The sequence below is a fragment of the Durio zibethinus genome, chromosome 21 (genome assembly GCF_047325235.1).
Source record: "Durio zibethinus cultivar Kanyao isolate XHJ-2024 chromosome 21, ASM4732523v1, whole genome shotgun sequence".
NCBI classification, from domain to species: Eukaryota; Viridiplantae; Streptophyta; class Magnoliopsida; order Malvales; family Malvaceae; genus Durio; species Durio zibethinus.
The window spans coordinates 10430537-10449787 of NC_143182.1; the positions used below are offsets into that span (position 1 = coordinate 10430537).

At 31.6% G+C, this 19251-nt stretch overlaps 1 protein-coding gene across 1 annotated transcript; it reads left to right on the top strand.

The window, feature by feature from the left end:
* The first annotated feature begins 15053 nt into the window (after positions 1 to 15053).
* LOC111306209 (receptor-like protein 7) lies at positions 15054 to 18137 on the top strand. The gene has a single exon (XM_022904119.2). The coding sequence runs from the start codon at positions 15096 to 15098 to the stop codon at positions 17982 to 17984; it is 2889 nt and encodes a 962-aa protein (XP_022759854.2). The 5' UTR covers positions 15054 to 15095; the 3' UTR covers positions 17985 to 18137.
* Positions 18138 to 19251: the final 1114 nt, after the last annotated feature.

Below are 19251 nucleotides of genomic sequence, written 5' to 3' on the forward strand. Positions count from 1 at the left end.
TAAGTTAAACCCTAAACCCTCTTAACCATAAAATTAAACTCTAAACCTTCAAACCTTAAAAATAAAACCCTAAACACTTTAAACCCTAAATTAAACCCTAAACATTCTAAACCTTAAACTTTCTGAACCTTAAAAATGAAACATTAAACCTTAAAATCCAAATCCTAAATTTCAAAATCTCAAAATTAAAACCCTAAAATCAAACCCCAAACACCCCAAACCTTAAAATCAAAACTCCAAACCTTTAAAATCTAAGACTAAACCCCAACCTTCAAACCCTAAAATTAAACCCTAAATCCTCTAAACCTTAAAATCAAAACTTCAAACCTTAAACCCTAAAATCAAATCCCTAAAACATCAAAACCTTAAAATCAAAACCCTAAATCCTCTAAACTTTAAAATTGAAACCTTAAATCCTTCAAACCCTAAAACCAAACCCTAAAAACTAAAACCCCAAACCTCAAATCCCAAAATTAAAACCCTAAAATCCTAAACACTAAAACCCCAAACCTAAAAATCTAAATTTCTAAAAACCCCATAAAATCCAAAATCCAAAATCCTCAAATCCAAAACCTAAAAATCCAAAATTCTAAAAACCCAAAATTTGGTATGCATTCCTAAATCATTACCAAAAAAGTCATTCAAATTTCAAAACCTCTAACCAAAACCGTCCTAAAATCTTAAGGACATGTATGAAAATGTTACTTGAAATAATTTATTCTTAAATGTCACCTAAACGATGGGGTATTTAAGAAATTTTATTTCATTAAGTTTTTTCTGCCTGTCCTTAATTTCCCTTAACAATGGGATTAAACCTTTAATAAAATAAGAATAATAATAAATGCAATCTTATCTATAAATAGTCGCACCTAAGCTCTGCCTAGATGTTGAAAAGTCAAGGTGGTCTCAGTATATTTAAGAATCCAATTTCAAGTTTGCATTTCATCATTATACATAGCATCTATTAGCTTAATTGCATTTACTTGTTATTATTTTGCATATTTGTTTGCTACCTGATAGTATCATCATTTACTTTTTTATACAAAATATTTTTTAATTTACTTACTTTTAAAAATGTGCAATTTTAAAATAAAATAAAATTAAAATTTTGAAAAAAATAATTTTTGGTATTCTGCCTAGATGTTGGAGAGTCACCAACAATTATTTTCTGCAAAGGATGCTATTTTCATTTTTAAGGGATGTTGTGATAAATATCAGTCAAAAGTATTATCTTTAAAGTTTTGCCTAGATGTTGGAGAATTTTAAAATAATTCTTTAACTTAGAGATTTCCTCGATACTCATAAATAAAAAATTTTGATAAAATTAATTTTTAAAAAATCAAAGAGAATTTATATTATTAAATATCAAATCGAAACTATTTCATCCAACATTAAAAATAGTGCATAATTATATGGTACCAATTTATGGATATTGTAGGGGTGCTAATCCTTTCCCACACGTAATCGACTCTCAAGTCTAATCTGATTTTTCGCAGACCAAAATTTATCTTTTTGATAAACTTTAAACCTGCTTTTATAGTTTTATTAAAAAGATAATCTTTTGGGTGGCCAATCACATCCTAACAAAGATTGGTGGCGACTCTCTTTTTATTTTTCTCGATTTTAAAATCTTTTACATCTTGGCGGTTCCAATACCATTACGACAGCTCGACAACTCCATTGGGAACCTTTAAGAGTCAGGCCAAAATTTTAATTATGCGCTATTGACAATGGTTGGATTTAATTGGTTTTATTTGATATTTATTTTAATTCTTTTTATTTTATTTTTCAAAAATATAAAAGTCAATGAATAGAATAAATTGCATGTTAGTTACTACTTTATTTTGATTTTATGCTTATGATTTATTTATGTTATTTTAATTAGTAAATTACTTTGCACACACTTTGCATATTCACTCGCATGCATGAGCTTTAAACCTGGGCTTCTTTCTTTTAGGAAAAAGTGAAGTAGCTACGCTCTGGTAAGATGATAACCTTTGTATTTACTAGTGAAATACTTCTACTCAGATTGAATCCTTTTTGTTAGTAGCCTATAATGTGTGAGGATCAGAGAGCCTTACTAGTCTATAATAGACGATGATGTGTGGAATAGTCTAAAAACCTTTAGATGTATAAATCCTAACCCAACATATCATGAGCCATAAGAAAGCTTACCTAGGGTAAAGCCTTGCTGACCTTTTTATAGAAATAACCAAAAAATGTATTAAATTTTGAAAAATGGATAATAAAAGAAAAGCATTTTATTGAAAAAAATAAATTTTCTCTTAACATGTAGTTTATTCATTTGGTAATTATCCAAAATTTGCATTTTCATAAAAATATTTTAGAATAAAATGATTTTTTTAGCATTATCCAACAAGTAACAAAAAAAAGCAAAAAGTTTTCAGAAAAAAATTAAAGATTTTCTTAAATTATTTTTCTATTGGCTAAATTAATTTTCAAAGTCCTAGTTCTTTTGTTTTTCCTTCTCAAAACAATTTTTTTATATATTTTATTTCATCTTTCGTATTTCATAATAAATAACACATGTATCATATCCCATGCACATCATAATAGGATAATATTAGCATTTTATCCCATCCATATCAATGGATAATACATGCATCCTATGTTATGCACATGTTGATAAATGATACATACTTTTCATACGTATCTTAATAGGTAGTGCACACACTCCATTCCATTATATATTTGAAGGTAGTGTTAATACACTAGGTTGACATAATACAAGCATTGCATTCCATGTAAAAATATAATGAGCACTTGATAGTTTTATACATTCCATACAAGTATATTGCATTATTCATAGGTATACATCTTATCATTCATGTAAGTATGTCATTGCATTTCATGCATATGGATTCATGAATAGGAGGGTTTTATGGAATATACATTATATTTCATGTCCCTCTATCCTTGTAACATAACATTACATTCCTTGCATACACATTCATGGTTAACGAAAATTTTTATTTGGGCCTTTGTATATATAAAAATTCATTGCCTTAAGCATCTATGCATTTCAGGACATTCATTAGGCATCATTGTCACATTCAAGAACATGCTATGTGTGTCATATAAGTTAGAAATTGTTTTGTGACATTCATTCAATAAAGGTAATAATCTAGAATTTTTTGTCTAAGTCTCGGAATAAAATATCTATCATGGTAGAAATTAGAATGGCAAAAATGAAAGATCGATTGGAAGCAAAGATTAGTGCTTTGGAGTTGAATCAAAAGGAATTATGCCTCGAGCTTCAAGAGATCAAACAATAGATGGCTCAATTGATAGAAATTGTTAAAGGTAATGGTGGAGTTGAGTTTGTTCCTCCTCAAGGATCGTTGTCACTTTCGATTCCATCAAGTTAAGATTAATCGGCTCTTGTTAGTCTTAGCACTTTTTCAGAACAAACTAAGGCATTGGGTGATTTGAATAGTGACCAAAGTTTGGATGAACTCAAGAGAAAAATGGGTGAGCTAGCCACGCATATGACTGAGCTCAAAAGTTTGATTTACAAGAAGGAGTCACATAGCTTCAACCAACCATCACCAACTATCTCGAGTCTTAACCCATACCTAAATTCTTCTTATGACTATTTTCAACCTTTTTTACAAGCACCTAGGATTAGGCCCCCAAATGTCATGCAACCTTCAAAAATTTCACACCTAAATCCACGTCCCCCACCTCACATTTCACAATCGCTTGTTCAGCATGCTATCCAATCACCACATTATCATCCTAATCTCAACCTAGAGTTTTTTAATTCACCTCAAGACCAACTATACCATCATCTTTTTAGCAAAGCAAACCAACCATAGGATAGAAAAACACTGGCAACACCAAAAGAAAAGCCCTTATTAATCCAATACTCATGTCCTACACAGAGTTATATCCATTGCTCCTAAAAAACTATCTCATTGGCCCCATCCCTACTGAACCTCGTAAATCACCTTTTCCTAAATGGTTCAACCCTAATGCCCGATGTGAATACTATTTTGGCATCATAGGCCATTCTCTTGAAGATTGCATGACTTTGAAATATAGGATACAGGGACTGATAAAAGCTGGATATCTGGGTTTTGACATCAAAATGAAGCCAGTTGTTCACAAGAACCCTTCATTGATCCATGTCGCTTAGCAGACAGTGCTATAGGCAACAATAAGGTTGGCCATGATGATGAATAAAATGTAAAAGTTTTTAAAGAAAAGGGTTATCCTCCCCAGCAATCATTGTCAACTGTTTTTGGATTTTTTAGGTGAAACAAGGGGGAGTGAGAATAGGTCTAGCACTTTTTAGCCATAGCCTTAAAATGGTTTATGATGTGTAAACTTGATATTTTTTAGAATGAATGGGAACTTCTTTTGAATCGATGCCTCTTTTCACTTTTAATAATTGTTTGCCTAAAGAAGCTTGTGAAAAAGTGATGGTTATGAATATGCTTTCACCAAACTTTTAAGAAGGAATGAATGTCTTTAGATAACCCAACCAGAATATAGGATGAAACTCAAGTTGTCCCTCTTTAATAATAATAAAATTTGACTTGCACATCATGCATCATCTATTTGAATTCATTATTTTTCATGCTAGCTAAGCATAAAAAATGATGATTATGAATATCTTTTTATTAAACCCTCAAAGTCAAAAGATTTTTTTATAATAAAATTCATGTCATGCATTTTTTACTTTTGATAATCAATAAAGGGTTCAAGGATAGCTATCTTAGGAACGAGACCAGTTAAGACGTGCACTTATAGCACTCGAGTTAGTACCAAAATCATGAAAAATGAAGATGCAAGTTGAATGGACAGAGTAAAAAAGGCTCAAAGAGAGATTAGTGAAACAGTTACGAGAATGCAATAGAAGGTGAACAGACGACTAGCAAAATTAAAACAGATAATAGTAGAATTGATAAAAAGAAAAGGAATTGTTGAAACGTACATGACAAGGGAGGAAACAACTGTTGAGACACCATTGTATCCATCTGGGTTCACATATGTTCAAGATCCCCATGTGTTATAAGTATCTCCAACAACTTATCAACCTTATATTGGCCCTTCTGTTAAGTTACCATCAGTTCAGACAAATATCAATCTCGAGCGCACTCTTAACTACTCCACTATTGTGCCTAATATGGATGATCTTAAAGAATCAAAGAAATTAAAAAAGGTGCTAGATCCATTAAAAGATACGATGATAAATGATAAATTCGATCTATTGGAAGAGAGATTGAAAGCAATGATGTGTACGAGAATGTTGATGCCAACGAGCTTAGTCTAGTGCCTAATCTTGTTATTCCATCAAAATTCAAAACCTCAAATTTTGAGAAGTATGATGGAACGAAATACCCTTTTACACACATCATTATGTATTATCGAAAGATGATAAGCCATACTCATAATGATAAGTTGCTAATCTATTGCTTTCAAGATAGCCTCTAGGTCTACAACAAAATGGTATGCTCAGCTGAATCAAAATAAGATCTACTCTTGGAATGACTTGGCTAGGGCCTTCTTAGCTCAATACAAGCATATTGAAGATATGGTGCCAGATAGGTTGTCCTTACAAAACATAAAAAAAATATCAACAAAAACTTTCAAAGAATATGTACATAGATGGAGAGATATGACAGCCTAAGTATAACTACCCTTATCAGAGAAAGAGATTACTATTCTGTTTGTCAATTCTTTGAACACTCCCTATTATGAAAGAATGATTGGGAATGTCTCTAAAAACTTTTTCGATATGATGATTTCTGGTGAGATTATAGAAAATACAATCAAGAGAGATAGGATTAAGTTAAAAGATGTGGCATTTATTGAAGAGAAGAGTACATCAGAATAGAATAAAAGAGAGGTACAAACAGTTATAATGGAGGGGCATTTACATAATAACTTTATCCCGTACAATCTTTATCCTGCTTATCAACCTCATTAGCCTGCCATAGGCCATATCTCTTAAAACCCATATTTTTGCCAACTAAACCAGCATTTAGGCTTTCCAACAAATTCTCACCTTCAAATAGTCATTCATGATCTTGTTTCTATATTTGAATCTACCACTCGACCAATAAAGAATTGAAAGAGACCAAGGAATGATCAAGAGAAATTGACCATCCTTATTTTTCATTTTTTACCTTTGCTAATAGAAGGTCTGTATCTCACTCCTGTGCCCATTAAAAACAATACCAAATCCATCAACAAGGAGTTATGATCCCAATGGCAAGTATGATTATCATATAAGAGCAATTGACCACTCAATTGAAGAATGCAGACAGCTAAAAAAAAGGTTAAAGATCTTATCAAGAGGGGTATTTTGACTCCAAAGGTGATAGAACAATGAAAGTTAACTCCATCCAAATATCAAATGTGAGGAGTTGAAATGAAAAGAGAGGTCTTAAGTTTTGAAAATCAAGATAGGATGATTTTTTTTGAATATTTTTACTATGTATGTATGACATGTGCATTATATCTCTATGAGCTATCTAACTTATTTTGAAAGAATTGAATGCTTTAGATCTTTTTATAAAATTTTTTTATGCATTTGTTTAAATGAAAAGTCTCATATAAGTAACTTTCAAAAAAATAAAAAAAGGTTTTCTTTTGCAATAAAGATGGAAGGATTCTTAAGGAAAATGGTTATTCTTATTAGGAAAAAGCTCATCAAATGCCTTTACACTTCTTCAAATACTTTCATTTCCCTAATCACTCAAATGATTGAATTTATCAACCATAACCCTTCAGGAAATATGAGTTTGAGTTCACACTTTAAATGGTTGATAATTTTTTATTGGGCAAAGAACAAAAGAGGTTAATTTTGAAAGTTCATTTTGAATTTCAAAAATCATATTCTCTTTCCAATTTTCAATTGGTAATTCAATGTGTGTCAAAATTTTGCTATGATCATAGCACAAAAATGCCTAAATTTTGTCATGTCTTAAGGCATATTGACCTAAAAAAATCCCTTTTTGCCTAAGATAATTTGTTTCATACCTTTATAACTTTTCTCTTCTTTTCACCAAAAAAATGCCAAAAAACTTTTGGAGCCCAAAGAGCCTTTTTGAACTATACGATCGATCCCATATGACTTGATCGTCATTAGAACCTTGAGTGAAAAAACAAGATGAGGCATCACAAAAAAAAATAAAAAACAAAAAAAAAACAAAAAAAAAACAAAAACAAAAAAGGTAAAAAAAAGTAACAAGATAAAAAAAAAAGGGGACATCTTCAATGATTTGCTCTTCTAACCAAGTAATTATGTTTGAAATGATGAATGGACATCTTTCTCTATCCTTCTCATGCATAAAAATTATCAACTTGTTACCCATTTGAGCCTATTAAAATTTTTTTTTTCAAATGAACTCCAGCCAAGGATCATTTTCTACATTGAGGGGGTAAAATTAAGATATCTTCTAGAGATCAACTTCAAGAAAAGTATTCGATATTGAAAGTATCTAACATGTTCCTCAAAAATAAAAATTTTGGGCAAAAAAAGAATAAGACTTCAATTAGAATCTCAACGATTCGAGAGAGTGAATAGCTAAAAATGAAGTTGGGTATTTCCAAGAAAGAGCAAAGAAACTTTGGAGATAAGAATATGAAGCTTCAGTTAGAATTAAAAAAAATATATGTACCTTGAAAATGAGAATTCATGGCAAAAAAAAGGGTGAATAAAGTTGCTGAAATTAAAGTCTAATATTTTTAAAAAAAGTGAAGAAAGAAAGCCAGAAAATGCTCATCAGAATCCCTGGCCTAATTACCTTGAATAACATATTTTGGGCCTATTTATCCATTTTTTCATAACCCTAACCTCGACCTACATTATGTACCTTAAAAAGTTCATTTTGATCAAATATGGACATTTGGATTAAAGAGCAATGTCTTCAAAAATTTATACATACTTATTGGTATTTGGCAATATTTCACCAAGTTCTTCATTGATAGAAAATATAGCTTTAAGGTGAAAACCCCAAGAGGGCAGTTTAGAGCTAAATTCATTTTTTAGGCCCAAAAATGAATTTCAGAGTTTCCAATTTCTATCCGAAATAAAAAATCTCAATGCAAAGCCTTTTGAAAGATCAGTACCCATTAAAAACCTTCTATTTAAAAAAAAAAAAACTAGCCTTATCCTCTTCTCAAATCTTGTTTAAAAAGTAATGGTTAGTTTTGACTCATATTGAAGTATCACGTTTTCAATAAAAGAAAAGTGTTTTAAAAAATTATCTCTTTCGTGAGCCCAAGAGAAATTCTTGTAACCCTCATCGAGCTTTCCATGAGATATGCTCACCAGTGAAAAGAGTTGGATTATCAATTACTCCCATTCACAAGTATTCCAAATAGTGGTCATCAATTTCTAAGAGATTCGAAAGTCTTGAGTTTTAAATTTGTTCATTTGATTGCAAAGATAATTTATGTCGGGTAATTTTTTGATCGTTTTTAAAATTTTAGAGATTATTTGGTATTTTGTATATAATACTGAGATCATTTTTTTCATAAAAATGAAACATTGAAAATTTGAACATAGATTTTTTTTTAAAAAAAGAGGGGAGATAAAAAGAGTCTTTGTATTTGCTTTGCTTGCACCGTGAGAAAGATGTCGACTTGTAAATAAAAAATAATAAAAATAGACATTCATACTTGCATCATTTGTTGTGCATCATGAAAGGGATATTTGCATTTGCTTCACTTATATCTATATCATAAGAAAAATATTCGTATTTGCATCACTTGCATTTGTACTTTTATAAGACATTTGCAGTCATACCATAAGAAAAATTTGCATTTGCATCATGACATGTGTATCGTAAAAAGAGGTATTTGCATTTACATGAAAGAATATTGTCATTTACATTGTGAAAAAGTCAAATATATTTACATCAAACATTCACATTCTTGTGATGGCATTGACATTTTAAAGACTTTCAGGTATAATTTCTAAGACCTTCGCGTATAATTTTGATTCGCAGTGTTATCTCGATCGATTTCTCATTTTTTGACGTACGATGTTATCTCAATCGATTCTGTAAGACCTCCAGGCATGATTTTTTAGATCTCTAAGCATAATTTTGATTCACGATGTTATCCCGATCGATTCTTTATTTTTTGACATACGGTGTTATCTCAGTTGATTTTGTAAGACCTCCGAGCATGATTTTTAAGACTTCCAAGCATAATTTCTAAGACCTTCGAGTATAATTTCGATTCACGGTGTTATCCCGATCGATTTCTTATTTTTCGACTTGTGGTGTTTTCAGTCGATTCTGTAAGACCTCCGGGCATGATTTTTAAAACCTTCAGGCATAATTTTGATTCGCGACGTTATCCCAATCTTTTTTTTATTTTTTGACTTGCGGTGTTATCCCAGTTGATTCTGTAAGACCTCTGGGCATCATTTTGATTTACGGTGTTATCTCAATTGATTTTTTATTTTTTAACTTACGGTGTTATCTCAGTCGATTCTGTAAGACCTCCAGACATGATTTTTAAGACCTCTGAGCACAATTTATAAAACCTTCGACATAATTTCGATTCGTGGTGTTATCCCGATTGATTTTTTATTTTTTGACTTGCGGTGTTATCCCAATCAATTCTGTAAGACCTCCAGGCATGATTTTTAAGACATTCGGGCATAATTTTGATTCGCGATGTTATCCTAATCGATTTGTTATTTTTTGACTTGTGGTGTTATCCTAGTTGATTCTATAAGACCTCTGAGCATGATTTTAAAGACCTCCGGATATAATTTCTAAGATCTCCGAGCATAATTTTGATTCGCGACATTAACCCGATCGATTTCTCATTTTTTGACTTACGGTGTTATTCCAGTTGATTCTATAAGACCTCTGGACATAATTTTTAAAACCTCCTAGCATAATTTCGATTCACGGTGTTATCCCGATCGATTCCTTATTTTTCAACTTGCGATGTTATCCCAGTCGATTTTGTAAGACCTATAGGCATGATTTTTAAGACCTTCGCGTATGATTTCTAAGACCTTCAAGCATAATCTTTAAGACCTACAGGTGTAATTTCAATTCCCGGTGTTATCCTGATCGATTTTTTTAACTTTCGACTCGCGATGTCATCTCGATCATTTTCTTTATCACTTAACTGTGGTTAAAAAATAATTAAAAAAAATCCTCGATTTGATTCCAGACAAAGGCGTCTCTATCTTTACCTTATTCCTAATTCTCAGCAATGTACAAAAAGGGACAACAGTAGATATCAAATTTTATCTGAGTTTTTTATATTAAAATTATTAACTATAATAATAATAATAATAATAATAATAAATATATTTAACAATATATATTAAAAAAAACAAAAAAGTAGCAGAAAGTAGGGCGACTGATGCTTGGCACCAGCCACCTTACAGCCACCCCTTTTCTAGTCCCCTCATTAGCCCTCGACCAGCCACCTAACCAGCCAACTTACAACCTACCCTTGCAGCCACCACCTACTTCCCAGACACCCTGTTGTCTTCTTAAAAATCTTCAACTTCTTCCCTTTGAAACCTATTTCTGGGACACATCCAAAAACACCCCGAAACCCCAACTCAACTGTTCCCAAAAAAAATCCCTAAGCTTTTACAACCAGAAGAACATACACACATACTCCAAACATCATACAAAATCCCCACCCATTAAAAAACAAAAAAAAAGTGAAAAAAATCCATAAAAAAAATTAGTCCTCCCTGCAAGGAGGAACCCAGTGCCAAAGAGATACCTACAAAAGAAAAAAAATAACATCAGTTTTGGTTTTACAAAAAAAAAAGATCAAAACTTTGAGCCCCGATCTACGTCGATCGGGACTGTTTCTGGTAAAATAGGCACTGGATCTGAAAAGATCATGTTGAGGTGAACGTTTGATAATGTTTTGTGTTTTTCTACCACCGACGGCGATAGGTGTAACGGTCGGCATGGCGGCACAGACACCGGAGGTCGAACGTCGACCGAGCCTCATAGCTCCTCTAGGAGCTTTGTAATTATTTTTCTGAGAAAATGGGCAGAATGAACTAAAAAAAAATGATCTTATATAGAAGGTTGAGACTCAAAACGACATCGTTTAGGGAAAAACCTGAAACTACGTCGTTTTAGCCAAAGAAGATTCGCGCGTAGAACCAGATCCGACTCGAGATCGGTGCAACCCAACCCACGACCCGTTTTAGTTAGCCTTGAACCTGTTCGGACGAACCGCCAGCTAATTGAATAAATCGATCTGAACCACTGGACCGATCGAACTGCTGATTGAACCGTCGAACCGGTCAGATCGGTTCAGACCAGTGTTGACCAACCGTTAATCGGTCTGATTCAAGTAAACAATTTTTTTTGAATTTTTGAATTTTTTAATATATTATTATTTTTGTCATTTTGAGTATTTTTTATATTTATGCATGATAAATTTTTAAATTTGTTAGAATAAATATTTGATTGTTTTTAATAGAATAAAATGAAAATAAAATAGGATAATAACTAAAAAATACTAAAAATGCTTAAAATAATAATAATAATAATAAATTAAAAATTATAATAAAAATAAAATATATATTTTTTATTTTCCTTACCTAGATGTTGGAAGGAATAAAAACATGCTCTAAAATATAATTTTACCTAGATGTTGAAAAATTATTACATAAAAATTAATTAAAAAATGTATAAAAAGAATAAAAATTAATAAAAAGGTATAATAATAATAATAATGAACTTTCATAAAAAAGGAAATTCATGAAAACTTTTTAATTAATGTTTAAAAATTATAAAAATCGAACTTGCTCTGAAAATTTACCTAAATGTTGAAGATTTTTAGCTATGTTTGTATTTTTTTTAAAATTTCAAAAATAAAAATTCCCAAATTAAACCCTAAACATACTAAACCCTAAATTAAACCCTAAACATACTAAACCCTAAATTAAACCATAAACCTTCTGAACTCTAAAATTAAACCTCAAACCTCCAAACTCTAAACACTCTAAACCCTAAATTAAACCCTAAACCCTCTGAACCCTAAAAATGAAACCGTAAACACTCTAAATCTTAAACCTTTTGAAACCTAAAAACAAAATCCTAAACTCTCTAAACCTTAAAAACGATACATTAAACCCTAAAATTCAAACCTTAAATTTCAAAACCCAAAAATTAAAACCCTAAAATCAAACCTCAAACACCCCATACCTTAAAATCAGAACTCCAGAACTTAAAAACCTAAAACTAAACCCCAAGCCTCCAAACCTTAAAATTAAACCCTAAATCCTCTAAACCCTAAAATCAAAACTTCAAACCTCAAACCCTAAAATCAAATCCCTAAAACATCAAAACCCTAAAATCAAAACCCTGAATCCTCTAAACCTTAAATCCTTCAAACCCTAAAAGCAAACCTTAAAACTTTTAAATCCTAAATCTTCTAAAACCTAAAAGCTAAAACCCCAAACCTCAAATCCCAAAATTGAAACCCTAAAATCCAAAATCCCAAACACTAAAACCCCAAACCTAAAAATCTAAATTTCTAAAAACCTCATAAAATCCAAAACCTAAAAATTATAAATTCTAAAAACCCAAAATTTGGTATGCATTCTCGAATCATTACCAAAAAAGTCATTCAAATTTCAAAACCTCTAACCAAAACCATCCCAAAATCTTATGGACACGTATGAAAATGTTACTTGAAATAATTTATTCTCAATTGTCGCCTAAACGATGGGGTATTTAAGAAACTTTATTTCATTAAGTTTTTTCTGCCTGCCTTAATTCGCCTTAACAATGGGATTAAACCTTTAATAAAATAAGAATAATAATAAAATGGGATCTTATATATAAATAGTTGCACCTAAGCTCCGCCTAGATGTTGGAGAGTTAAGGTGGTCTCATTATATTTAAGAATCCAATTTCAAGTTTGCATTTCATCATTATACATAGCACCTATTAGCTTAATTGCATTTACTTGTTATTATTTTACATATTTGTTTACTACCTAATAGTATCATCATTTACTTTTTCATACAAAATATTTTTTAATTTACTTACTTTTTAAAATGTGCAATTTTAAAATAAAATAAAAATAACATTCTGAAAGAAATAATTTTTGGTACTCTGCTTAAATGTTGAAAAGTCACCAACAATCATCTTCTGTAAAGGATGTTATTTTCATTTTTAAGGGATGTCCTAGTAAATATCAGGTAAAAATATTATCTTTAAAGTTATGCTTAGATGTTGAAAAATTTTAAAATAATTCTTTAACTTAGAGATTTCTTCGATACTCCTAAATAAAGAATTTTGATAAAATTAATTTTAAAAAAATAAAAAAAATTTATATTATTAAATATCATATTGAAACCATTTTATCCAACACTGAAAATAACGTATAATTAAATGGTATCAATTTATGGGCGTTATGGGAGGTACTAATCATTCCCCACATGTAACCGATTCTCAAGCCTAACCTAATTTTTCATAGACCAAAATTTATTTTTTTGATAAACTTTAAATCTACTTTTATAATTTTATTAAAAAGATAATATTTTGTGTGGTCAATCACACCCTAACAAAGATTAATGATAACTCTTTTTTTATTTTTTTCGATTTTAAAATCCTTTACATCCTGGTGGTCCCAAAATCATTACAACACCTAATAGATTATATTGTCAAATTAAGCATTTTTTCCAATATAATTTCTCCTTATATATATTCTCTTTTTGAAAAAGGAATTTTATTTTACATGGGTTTCTCAAACGCTTCCTTTGCCCATAAATCCCACATCCTTGTTAAAAGTTAGATTAACCCATGCCTTTTTTTTTTCTTTTTCTTTTTTTTTTTTGCCAAATTCAACCCGTGCCTGTAATTTGTACAAGTTTCCTGGGTCAGTGTTTGTAGTTCATCAATTTCTTTCATTAAAAAAATTAAAGCAAAATTGAAAATTGAAAATCAAAATTGATAGGATATTAATAGAATTAAATAAGCATATTAGCAATTCGTAATAATTAATTTTATATGAAATTACACAAATACTAGTAAAAATAAAAAACATCATTCAATATTACATATTAATTATATACAAATTTATAAATCAAATAGACAAATCAATCAACAAAACAAAATATCACAATATATGAGTTTGGTTTAATTTTATATTGATTTTTGTTCGAATTATGTACTGATTTATCAATTGGTTTATTTGCTTGACTATTAAATTATTTCTTTTATATATATATATATATATATATATATATATAACATTGGATTGTAATTGTAATTTCTGTTTTATTAATAACTTTATAAAAATTCATCATTACTTCCTTTATTTACCTTGACTATAATTATCACTTACTTTCTTCTTTTTTAAAATTAAGATTAATTTTGTAAAGAAAATTTATAATCAATGAATAGATAAAACATTAACTTGGAATTTCCTAAATTTTGGTACAAAATCAAAATCAAACTATATATACACACGAAGGAAAGAATATTAAAAATGAAATCTACTTGATGATCTCTCTCTTTATATGTTTTTACTTATATCTGATGCAGTGGGGTTAGTGTACAAAAGTAATATGAAAAAAATTTTCTGATAATATATTTTTTGAAGACTTGGGGTGGGTCATTGCCACTGTTTTCGATTCTGAATCTGTTGTTGTAGTTGGACAAGAAACAGAGGACCGGACCGTTTAGCACGGCATGGATTAATTCTTGCAAACCAATCATAGGCAGGCGCGGGACCTTACTCCTCTAATGCTTTCTAAATACACGTAATTTTCAGCCATTATCATTTTTAATATTGATAAAGGATTGATTTCTATCAACATAACTTAACAGTATTCTAAACTTATTAACTGCTTTTAATTTGTCCAATTTGAAGACTTGACTAATTGAGGATCCTAATTTCTACTTAATAAGACAACAATAGAAAATGGAACGAGGACCACCTTTGATAATTTTTGTGTTCGAAACTACTACACGTGATTGTCAGTGACATTTACGCATATTGCATACATCAAATGAATTCATTGAATGATCATATTTGTCTATAAAAGCAGTGGCCGTTTGCAACCTTTTAACACAAAAAAAATATTTGTTCAGCTAATTACTATGGGGCCATTATTACATTACTCTCTGCTAAAATGCTTACTCTATGTGATTCTCCCTCATCTTCTTACTCAATGTGTTTCTTCTATGCAGCGACCTTGTCTGGATTCTGAACGCTCCGCTTTGTTGCAGTTGAAGGAAAGCTTCATTCTCAATCGGTCTGCTTCTTCTTATCCTTTGGCTTATCTGAAGGTTGGTTCATGGAAACTTGAAGGACAAGGGGATTGCTGCTCTTGGGATGGCGTTGAGTGTGATGACAACACTGGTCACGTTATTGGACTTGATCTAAGCAGCAGCTTTCTTTATGCTTCTATCGACTCCAACAGCAGCCTTTTCCACCTCCATCACCTTAGAAGGCTCAATCTTTCGGGCAATGATTTCAATGACTCTAAAATTCCTTCTGCAATTGGGAACCTTTCAAGGCTATCACATTTGGACCTCTCTTCTTCTGGCTTTTCAGGTCAAATTCCATCAGAAGTTCTAGAGCTCCCGAAGTTGGTGATACTTGATCTCTCAGGGAATATTGGATTAGAACTCCAAAATCCAAGCCTGAAAAGTCTAGCTGAGAAGCTAGTCAACCTCAAGTATCTTAATCTTGATGAGGTAAATGCATCTTCGACGATTCCTCAAAGCTTAGCAAATTTATCTTATTTGATATATCTCTCTCTTGGGGATTGTGAATTGCGTGGTGAATTTCCTATTGAAATTTTTCAACTACCCAATCTCCAGTATTTAGAGGTATCCGACAATCCATATCTGACCGGACATTTACCAGAATTTCACAAAAGTAGTTATATTGAATCATTGGCACTTGCCAATACAGGTTTCTCTGGTGAGCTACCAAAATCAATTGGGAATCTTAAGTCATTATCACACTTGAGTGTTCAAGTCTGCCATTTTGCCGGACGAATTCCCTCATCCTTGGCTAACCTTACGGAGCTCAATTTTCTCTCACTTAGACGTAATGGGTTTAGACCTGGCACTTTGTCTTGGCTTGATAAGCTAACCAAACTCACTGTGTTGGACTTAGCATTTACAAACTCACAAGGTGACATCCTATCTTCTCTAAAAAACCTTACCCAGCTTACCGTTTTGCGTATTTTCCAAAATCAGTTTTCCAGCCAAATCCCATCATGGTTAGGAAATCTTACTCAACTAACCATTTTGGATCTTGGTAGAAACAAATTTTGGGGTCAGATTCCACAATCAATCTTTTCTCTAGTGAATCTCGAAGCTCTTGGTTTAGAAAGAAATAACCTCAGCGGTGCCATGAAGTTAGAATCCTTTCTAAATCTTAAAAATCTCTATGGTCTCCAACTGTCTGGGAATAATTTTTCATTGCTCACCACCACTACAGTTACGAATGTTACTGTTCCAAAGTTCACAATTTTAACATTGGGTTCAAGCAACTTACTTGAGTTCCCAGATTTTCTTTCTGGTCAGGATGAACTGGAGTTTCTGGACCTTTCTGGAAACAAAATCGATGGGTTTATCCCCAAATGGATATGGGGCTTTTGTGCCGAAACTCTTGAAGTCTTAGATTTAGGTGGAAACTTTCTTACAGGTTTCCACCAACCGCTTGTTGTTCCTCCGTGGACCAATCTAAGAACTTTGGACCTTAGTTCTAACAAGCTAGGAGGATCCCTTCCAATTCCATCAGCTTCCATTTACCATTACTTTGTCTCAGACAATTTATTGACGGGAGAAATCCCATCAATGATCTGCAATCTGACTTCTATAACTACATTTGACTTGTCAAATAACAAATTTAGCGGCACGCTTCCACCATGTTTGGGCAACCTAAGCAGCTCACTTTCAATATTGAATCTACAAAACAACAACTTTCATGGCCTTATTCCTCAATCATGCAAAAAAGGAAGCAAATTGAGAATGATTGACATTAGCCAAAATCAATTGGATGGACAGATTCCCAGATCACTGGTTAACTGTAACATGCTAGAGTTTCTTAATTTGGGAAATAATCAAATAGTGGATACGTTTCCCTCTTGGTTGGGCAGGCTTCCGGAATTAAGGATTCTCATACTACGACATAATGGATTTCATGGTGCAATTGGAAAACCAAAAACCAAAGAGTTTCCCAAGTTGCGAATCTTTGATCTCTCCTTCAATAAATTTATTGGTCGTTTGCCATCTCGTCATTTCCAACTATGGAGGGCCATGAAATTTGTTGATGTTAGTAAGTTAAGGTACTTGGAGGCAAACACCAGTTTTGAAGGAACAGTCAACCGATGGTATGGTACCTTTTCTTACTCAATGACAATGACAAACAAAGGCACGCAGACAAAATACGAGAAGATTCTAGAATTCCTGGTAGCCATTGATCTCTCAAGCAATAGATTTGAAGGTTGCATTCCAGAAGACATTCAAATTCTAAAGGCAATTCAATTCCTCAACCTTTCCAACAACTTACTTTCAGGTCCAATTCCATCATCATTGGCGAATCTAACGGGACTTGAATCTTTGGACCTTTCTCAGAACAAGCTTTCAGGAGAGATCCCTCAAGAACTAGCGCAGCTCACTTTCATTGCATTTTTTAATGTCTCTAACAATCATCTGATAGGACCCATACCACAAGGAAAACAATTTGCTACGTTCGAAAACAACTCATTTGAGGGCAACCCAGGATTATGCGGGAATCCTTTGTCAAAGAAATGCTATGCAGAGGGCTCATCACCGCCACCTCCTTCATTGTCAAAGAAAGATAGAGGCCGAGAGTCTTGGCTTGAATTGGTTTGGAAGGCAGTGCTGTTGGGGTATGGAAGCGGGTTAGTGAACGGACTGGTTCTTGGGTACTCCTTCAACCCAATGAAACACAAGTGGTTTGTCAAGTGTTTTGGGGTGAAGCAGCAGAATCGGAGGGGCAGGAATTAACTCAATGCTTAATTTGCAGGCAGTACGCATATGTTTCTTTGTTATGCTATATATTGATTGGTCTTTTTTTTTTCCTTTTTCTGTTGCCCTTCTGAGCTATGATCAGTGTATGTACAAGTATTAATGAAATAACAATGTAAACCAATTAATGAAGTTTAGTCTTTCTTTTCCGTTATTAATAAATTAAGGTTACTTTGAGCAAAAAAGAATTAAGACTATGTGCACAATGCCTGGTAGTATTAGAAACTGAGGTGAATCAAGTCCTCAATCCTAATCAAAGTAAAAATGGACAAAGAAAGGGAAAACGGACAATGATTTGGGTTTTTTTTAACTGAAATCTTGAAACCTTGCTTTGGTTCCTCTTCAAACTCGTCATTTAATGATGATATCTCCCACATTTTAACTGAAAACAAAAATGTGGTATTGTACTCGGATTATTCTAGTTTAATAGTTTTTTTATTTGAGAATTGTTAGAATTTTGATTATTAAAATTAAAAGTCCAACTCTTTATTAACAAACTATATGACTGATAGTAATATTTTTTTTTTTACTAAGCTGAAGAGATTTATTTGGAAATTCAAAAGGAATTAAAACGTTAAAGAGCTAGCTACTAAGCTAGCAAATAGCAAAGAAAGTTGTCTATTACAAGTATATAGAAAAGTTTAAGAACACATGAAAAACAAATAACACTCAAAACCTATAGAAGTATGACCATGAAAACCAAACCTGGCTCGTATGTCTTTACTTCTATTTTACCTATTTTCTCTCATGGTAACTTTTCTGCTGTGGTTTTTTAACTTTGTTTTTATACTTTTAAAGCTCTTTTATGGATTTATATATATAACACTATAATTCTTTAGTAGGATGTTGAATAAATTAAAGAGATTAGCATCCGTGAGCAAAGAAATTAATTGAACACTTTGAATTTAAAATTTAATTTAGTTGGTTTATATAGTATATCCAACAAATTTATGATTCAATTTTAATATCAGTAACTTTTTTTTCTATTCTCAAGTTGCAGTCTTTTTTGTCTTAAAAAAAAAGAAAAGAAATTAAGCACTTCCATTATTGCAACTGAGTTTTTTTTATTTTTTAATATGCAACTTAAAGTCTAAATATCATCATTTTAAAAGTTTTCACTGCATAAAAGAATATGCTATGAATACAAGTTAAGTGTAGCTTAAACTCAAAATTTTTACAGTATTTAGGTGATCAAATAGTTTGTGTAATTTGATCAATGTAACATAATTTTTGGTTTGAGAAGGGT

Bases quoted from the DNA above. Each gene is read 5' to 3' on its own strand.
- LOC111306209 (XM_022904119.2), top strand. From the start codon at position 15,096: ATGGGGCCATTATTACATTACTCTCTGCTAAAATGCTTACTCTATGTG.